At 36.0% G+C, this 8071-nt stretch overlaps 1 protein-coding gene across 1 annotated transcript; it reads left to right on the top strand.

Annotated features, from left to right (window-relative positions):
• The first annotated feature begins 1553 nt into the window (after window positions 1–1553).
• LOC104119292 (ABC transporter C family member 3) lies at window positions 1554–7493 on the top strand. The gene is made up of 10 exons (XM_009630753.4): window positions 1554–4052; window positions 4136–4222; window positions 4305–4937; window positions 5054–5218; window positions 5356–5650; window positions 5742–5956; window positions 6037–6342; window positions 6444–6507; window positions 6587–6826; window positions 6911–7493. The coding sequence occupies exons 1-10, from the start codon at window positions 1662–1664 to the stop codon at window positions 7033–7035; spliced, it is 4521 nt and encodes a 1506-aa protein (XP_009629048.1). The 5' UTR covers window positions 1554–1661; the 3' UTR covers window positions 7036–7493.
• Window positions 7494–8071: the final 578 nt, after the last annotated feature.

Here is an 8071-nt window from a genome sequence, read left to right as displayed (position 1 = left end):
AAAAAATAATTGAATTGGATTCTCTTGCTAAATAATTAATTAAAAGATTTAATTATTTAATTTTAACATAAAAAATAATCCATTCTATGTTGATTCAGATCTTAATATTAGTTCATCTCTTGTTTTGAATATTTAATCTTAATTATAATTTTATCCATCATAAATTTTATTTTCAAAGAGTAAAAGATTGATATGACATTTCACTTTTAGATCTTTATGTTTGTAGAATCATTAGTGGTATTGACTCTTACCAACCATTTTTTTCTCTCTTTCTCACACATTTATATTCTTAAATATTTTCTTAGTTGTTGTTTAATAATTGGGTATTTTTTTAATATTACACGAGAAATTGATAAAAAAAAATATTATTTGAGTAGGAAAACAGTTCAAATATAATATAAAAATATATTATCGTGGGGATATTTTTTTTCTCAATGTCAACTCTTTATGTAGTCCATTTAGTATTACTTTTTTTTTGTATTGGACATTATAGAGTGGTAACGTATTGCCAATACGTAGGATTCTGATGAAATTAATTTTATTAAACCTTCATACATATTTTTTAATAAGAATTTAATAGACAAATTTTATTTATTTTAAAATATTAATTATTAAAAATTAGCATAGAAGGTATTGTAGTCCAAAAAATAAGTTATTGCAGTTATTCCCTTTCCCAATGAGTTATTCCGTTTAATATTTTAGGGCTATTTTGGTATATTAATATTGTATTTATGCTTTTATAATAGTATATACTCTCTTTTTTCTAAATGAATTTGGACAATATAATACATTCTCAAATTAAATTAGTAATAGGACATTATAATATGTTTTCAAATTAGATTAGTAATAGAAATTTTTAAAAAGTATATCCTAAAAGTAATACGATTACATGACTAAACAAATTTACTTGTTCAATTTTATATGAATTAGCCAGACGGAAAATAATTATACTAATAGGATTCCTAAAGGTAATTATGTAAGATTCCTAACGTGTAATATTATATCCTAAAATTAATAGGATTATAAGGCTAATATATAGAATTACACTTATGTCCTTCTATTATGAGTTATTATACTTAATATTATAAGGTTATTTTTGTAAACCGATATTATATTACTTTTATAATAATATAGATATAGATAGATCGGTGGATAACGGAGGACTTCTACAAATTATATGACTTTTAAAAGCTTATTAATTATTTAGACAAGGTACACGCGACTAGTTATAAATAAAAAGTACGGTTTGTTCAAGAAAAATTAGCATATAAAACAAAAAAGGAGTTGTATTTTCTCCCACTTGTCCTTAAGTCCTCATCACTTGTTAATTTGTTTTCTCCTCAACCCAGTCTTGGCCACCACGTAAACACAGCTTTGACTTGTCTCTCCCTTTTCTCTATTTTCCCTACCTTTTTCAATTTCCCACATTATATTCATTATTATTATATTTAATCAATCAAATCAAAGTTGGAAAAAAAGCGGAGTAATAATAATCAAATGGAAAAGCAAAAAATGGAGGAGTACTATATATTATATATATACGAGACACCAGTCGCACAATGAAAGAGCACTCATAAGCTAAAGCCCATAATTCATCACGAAACCACAATATAGAGGAAACCTGACGTCCTTGAACCTCTGAAGACCTCCAAAAAAGCATCATGGAAATTGCAAAGGGCATGTCTGTGTTTCAATCTTTCTCATTTTCTTTGAGGTATGTAAGCCTTGATTATGAATCCCTCCTAAACCCCATTTTCTTACGTGTCATTAGTTGTTCTTTGCACCTGGGATTGTTCCTTGTAATTCTTGGGCTGTGTTGTTGGAATACAATCCGGAGGGACAATAATGCTGGCCACAAACAGAGTACTACTAGGAATGCTAGGTTCTTGTACTACAAACCAACCACTTTTTGTTCGATAGGTCTTGCCATCTTTAGCTTTGTGTTATGTTTGTTAACTCATTTTTACTGGTATAGAAGTGGTTGGTCAGAGGAAAAAATTATAACCCTTTTGGATTTTGCAATAAAGTTTCTAGCTTGGTTGTCAATCTCTGTTTTCTTGCACACCCAGTTCCTTAATTCTTGTGAAACCAAATACCCTCTTGTTTTAAGAGTTTGGTGGGGGCTTTTCTTTTCTGTTTCTTGTTATAGCCTAGTTATAGACCTTGTTTATGGGAAAAAGAACCAATCTTTACCAACTCAATTTTGTATCCCTGATGCTCTTTTCACTCTTATGGGGTTATTCTTCTGTTTTGTGGGGTTTATTGCTAAAAAAGAGAGTGAGGAGAATATGCTTCAGGAACCCCTCTTAAATGGTAGTGTTGTAAATGGCATAGACTCAAAGAAGTCTACTGGGGAGGAAACTGTGACCCCTTATGCCAATGCAAACATTTTTAGTCTCTTTACTTTCGCTTGGATGGGTCCCCTAATTTCTTTTGGCAACAAGAAAACATTAGACCTTGAGGATGTTCCTCAGCTTCACTTTGATGATAGTGTCAGAGGGAGTTTTCCTATTTTTAGAGAAAAACTAGAATCTGTGGGTGGGGGAAATAGTAACCGTGTGACTACTTTTATGCTGGTGAAGGCTTTGGCTTTCACAGCACGGAAGGAGATAGTGTTATCGGCTCTCTTCGTGCTTCTTTACTCTTTGGCTTCTTACGTTGGCCCGTACCTCATTGATACCTTAGTTCAGTATCTGAATGGAAAACGAGACTTTGATAATGAAGGTTACGTCTTAGTTGCTGCATTCTTCGTTGCAAAGTTGGTAGAGTGTTTGGCACAAAGGCATTGGTTTTTCAAGGTGCAGCAGGGAGGGTATCGGGCACGGGCAGCACTGGTTGCCAAAATCTACAACAAGGGTTTAACCCTCTCCTGTCAGTCAAAGCAAAGCCACACTAGTGGAGAGATCATCAATTTTATGACAGTTGATGCCGAGAGGATTGGTGACTTCGGTTGGTATATGCATGATCCTTGGATGGTAATCATACAAGTTGCTCTGGCATTGGTGATACTCTATAAAAATCTTGGCCTAGCTGCTATTGCCGCGTTTGTTGCTACAATAATAGTGATGTTGGCAAACATCCCTTTAGGGAGTTTGCAGGAGAAATTTCAGGAGAAACTCATGGAATCGAAAGATAGAAGGATGAAGGCTACATCTGAAGTCTTAAGGAATATGAGAATACTCAAGCTTCAATCTTGGGAGATGAAGTTTCTGTCTAGGATCTCGGACCTCAGGACTACAGAGGCAGGATGGCTGATGAAATATGTGTACACATCAGCTATGACTACTTTTGTCTTCTGGGTTGCTCCTACATTTGTTTCTGTGACGACCTTTGGCGCTGCAATGCTTATGGGGATCCCACTTGAATCTGGGAAGATATTGTCTGCACTCGCGACATTTAGAATTCTTCAAGAGCCCATCTACAATCTCCCAGATACAATTTCAATGATTGCTCAAACCAAAGTTTCTCTTGATCGTATTGCATCTTTCCTTACTCTTGATGACTTGCAGCCTGATGTCATAGAGAAGCTTCCAAAAGGTAGTTCTGATGTAGCAATTGAGATTGTTGGTGGGAACTTCGCTTGGGATGCATCCACCTTCACTCCACTTCTAAAGGATGTAAATCTTAGAGTGCTTAATGGCATGAGAGTTGCCATTTGTGGTACAGTTGGTTCAGGAAAATCAAGCTTACTGTCTAGCATTTTAGGAGAGATGCCCAAATTATCAGGGACTATTAAACTCAGCGGAACGAAAGCTTATGTTGCACAGTCGCCCTGGATACAGAGTGGAAAGATAGAGGAGAACATATTATTTGGTAAAGAGATGCAGAGGGAGAAGTATGATAAAGTTCTTGAAGCGTGCTCCTTAAAGAAAGACCTGGAAATTCTCTCTTTTGGCGATCAAACAGTAATAGGGGAGAGAGGCATTAATTTGAGCGGTGGACAGAAGCAGAGAATACAGATTGCTCGTGCTCTTTACCAAGATGCTGATGTTTACCTATTTGATGATCCGTTCAGTGCTGTGGATGCTCATACCGGATCCCATCTCTTCAATGTAAGTCCTTTCATATATATGCTTTATTTTCATGCTTGATATTTTTTACCTAGCCACTTGATTGATCCATCTTTTAATGGCAGGAATGTATAATGGGGCTATGGAATTCAAAAACAGTTTTATATGTTACACATCAAGTGGAGTTTTTGCCTGCTGCGGATTTGATCTTGGTACTCTTTCCTTTCAGTAATTATTGTATGCTTAATATCCATATATAGACTTAACTTATTTGACTATGATATTTCTCTTCAGGTCATGAAAGATGGAAGGATCAGTGAAGCTGGGAAATACAATGATCTTCTCAAATTAGGTAGTGACTTCATGGAACTTGTGGGTGCTCACCAAGAAGCTTTAACAGCAATTGACACAGTTAAGGGAGAAGCATTGAGAAAGAGTGTGGAAATGACTGGTGATAATACAAATGTGCAGAAGGATAAAAAGATTCCAGATGGCCAAAATGGTAAAGTGGATGATATTGTTGGAACAAAGGGACAAATTGTTCAGGAGGAGGAAAGAGAGAAAGGTAGTGTTGGTTTTGCAGTTTACTGGAAATATATAACAACTGCATATGGAGGTGCTCTCGTGCCATTTATGCTGTTGGCACAAGTTGGTTTTCAGCTCCTTCAAATTGGAAGCAATTATTGGATGGCTTGGGCAACTCCCGTCTCAAAGAGTGATCCACCTCCTGTTGGGGGTTCTACTCTCATCATTGTATATGTTGCTTTAGGAATCGCAAGTGCTTTCTGCATCCTTGCTAGAACCATGCTTCTTGTTACCGCTGGATATAAGACAGCCTCATTGCTTTTCCAAAAAATGCATCTTTGCATTTTCCGTGCTCCAATGTCCTTCTTCGATGCCACACCAAGTGGGCGGATCCTAAACAGAGTAAGTGAATGATTATATTTCCTTTATTTACCCCTCTTATTAGTCTCAATCTTTCTGTTACCTGACTAATCGATATTTTTCAAAATTTGCTCAAATGTGCTTTGGTATGACAACAGGCATCGACAGATCAAAGTGCAATTGATCTGAACGTTCCCTTTCAAGTTGGATCCTTTGCCTTCACAATAATACAGCTTTTAGGAATTATTGGAGTAATGTCACAAGTTGCATGGCAGGTCTTCATTGTCTTTATTCCGATCATTGCAGTTTCCATCTGGTTGGAGGTTGCTACGATCCCCTTTTTCGTGTTTTTTGCCTTCACAATAATACTAGTATATGCTTTTTCACAAAGTGAATTATAACTTTAGCTACATTTATAAACATGAGTTACATTTAAGTGGTGGGTTTGTTTTAATTGCAGCAATATTACATACCATCAGCACGAGAACTGGCACGACTAAATGGGACATGCAAAGCTCCAGTAATACAGCACTTTGCCGAGACAATTTCAGGATCAAGCACAATTAGAAGTTTCGATCAGGAATCTAGATTCCAGGACGCAAGTATGAAATTGATAGACAATTATTCTCGACCTAAGTTTCACACCGCTGCTGCAATGGAGTGGCTCTGCATGCGTTTGGATATGCTATCTCTGATCACTTTTGCTTTCTCATTAATTTTCTTGATCTCTCTTCCTGTTGGAACAATTGACCCAAGTAAGTTTTCTATCTTCATGTTTTCTTTCCTTGAAGTTTGTTGTGTTGAATAACTCTTAAGAGCACATTTTCTCCGTTTCTTGATTTACAGGTGTTGCTGGCTTAGCTGTTACATATGGGCTTAATCTGAACATATTACAAGCTTGGGTTGTTTGGAATCTTTGTATGATGGAAAATAAAATTATTTCTGTTGAAAGAATACTTCAGTATACTGCTCTTCCAAGTGAACCTCCTCTTATCATAGAATCTAACAGACCAGACCCTAACTGGCCATCTTGTGGAGAGGTTGATTTTAGCAATCTTCAGGTAAATTAAGTTATTCTCTGGTGTTAATTATGCAGGTTAATTTGTTGGTATGGGTTGATATATCTGAAAACTTTTAATAGGTCCGATATGCTCCTCACATGCCTCTAGTGTTGCGAGGCCTTACATGCACTTTCTTTGGTGGAAAGAAGACTGGAATTGTCGGTAGGACAGGCAGCGGTAAATCTACTCTAATACAGACCCTCTTCCGCATAGTTGAACCAGCTGCTGGACAAATAAAAATAGATGGTACCAGCATCTCCTCAATTGGTCTACATGATCTACGGTCTAGATTGAGTATAATTCCACAGGATCCAACTATGTTTGAGGGGACAGTTCGCAGCAACCTAGACCCGCTTGAAGAGTATTCAGATGAACAAATTTGGGAGGTGACAGCTTGGTTTTGCTTATTTCTAGATTTATTTTGTTTCAGATAGGAAAATGAACACTTATTTTATTGAGAAACTTTGTTTCATGTTTTATGTTTCAGGCGCTCGATAAGTGTCAGCTAGGAGAAGAAGTGAGGAAGAAGGAAGGCAAACTTTATTCTACAGGTAACTTTAAGAACCACATCATTTTCTGATGATTTCCACTTTTAGAGCTGTAATAATTATCTTCTTTGTGTCACTGCAGTATCTGAGAACGGAGAGAACTGGAGTGTAGGCCAAAGGCAGCTGGTCTGTCTTGGCCGTGTGCTACTGAAAAAGAGCAAGGTCCTGGTCCTTGACGAGGCTACAGCATCTGTCGACACTGCAACTGATAATCTGATTCAGCAAACTCTAAGGCTGCACTTCTCTGATTCCACGGTTATAACCATTGCTCATAGGATTACATCTGTGCTTGACAGTGATATGGTCCTACTATTAGATCATGGTAAGAATCATCGTTTACGTTCTGGAGCAAGCGGAGGAGGAAATTCTTGTTATTTACCTTCTTTTTTTTTTGGCTATGCTGCAGGGCTCATTGCTGAATACGACACTCCAGCCAGGTTGTTAGAGAACGAATCCTCATTGTTTGCTAAGCTCGTGGCAGAGTATAGTATGAGGTCAAATTCAAGTTTTGAGAATGTTTCAGATACGTGAGTCTCAGAAAGTAATCTTCTTTAATCACGTTACACGATGATGATGATGAAAGTATGTTCAAACCTTTGCCAGTGGGCTATGTAAGGGTGTTCAAAGTCTATTTTTAATCAATAACAAGTAATATTTTACCTTATATGGAGTATAATTTTCCGGCGAATGGTGGTCGGTTGGTTGAACGTAGCTTCGCCCCTGGACTCTAGACGAGTACTTTAGTCGATACTGTTTTGAGTTTCCGTCTTTGGACATCATAGCTTGAACAAGAAGTCAAGAACCAGCGAAATGCAGGTCATGCCTGTGGAAACTGTAACAATCCTATGGCAGGGAAAGAAACCTATATCTAGTGATGCAATATTGATTGTGAAATGGCATTTGTTTTTGTTTAGACTTTTTGATGAGAAAATGTATACGTAACTTGTGTTTCAATAATTTGAATGTATGTTGAGTCAAGTGATTAGTTAGTTAAGAGTACACGGATTTTGCTCCTTCTGGGTAAAAGAAGTAACCTTTTTGTTGAGAGTTGAAAGTGAAATTACTAGTGTCGAATTTTGCCGTATAAGCTAAATGAAACACTTTTAAGATAAACTCCTTGTGCAGCAAAGGAAAAATTCAATGGGAAGACTGACTACTGTTTATGTTTCATGACTCTCAAGTTTCATCTATAGTGAACTATAAAAAACTTCCTCCTTTTTGTAACAGAGATAAAATAAATTGTAAAATGGGAATAGTATTTATGAGTTATAAATTTTATAGTATTTGTTGTTTATAAAGTGAAATAAATAGCACGATGTGCTCGGCATGAGTCAAACTACAAATTTCAGTGACTTTAGTTATTTGGTATTTCTTAAAATTTCTATAATAATACCATAACCTAAAGAAAAACTAAAGTTAAAAATATAAAGAAAATTTTACAAATCATAGTGAAAAATTAAATTGGCCATCTAAATTGTATAAATGTATTTTATTTATATGTGGATAAAGCTTATAGAGCTTATGTAAATGGAAGATTTGCAACCAAAATCGTAGTGAGATGAAGTAA

The sequence above is a fragment of the Nicotiana tomentosiformis genome, chromosome 7 (genome assembly GCF_000390325.3).
Source record: "Nicotiana tomentosiformis chromosome 7, ASM39032v3, whole genome shotgun sequence".
NCBI lineage: Eukaryota > Viridiplantae > Streptophyta > Magnoliopsida > Solanales > Solanaceae > Nicotiana > Nicotiana tomentosiformis.
This window is presented reverse-complemented; position numbering and strand designations above follow the sequence as displayed.

Coding starts and splice junctions, on each gene's coding strand:
- LOC104119292 (XM_009630753.4), top strand. CDS start 1,662: ATGGAAATTGCAAAGGGCATGTCTGTGTTTCAATCTTTCTCATTTTCT. Junction 4,223..4,304: donor CTGCTGCGGATTTGATCTTG/GTACTCTTTCCT, acceptor ATTTCTCTTCAG/GTCATGAAAGATGGAAGGAT. Junction 6,343..6,443: donor CAGATGAACAAATTTGGGAG/GTGACAGCTTGG, acceptor TTTATGTTTCAG/GCGCTCGATAAGTGTCAGCT.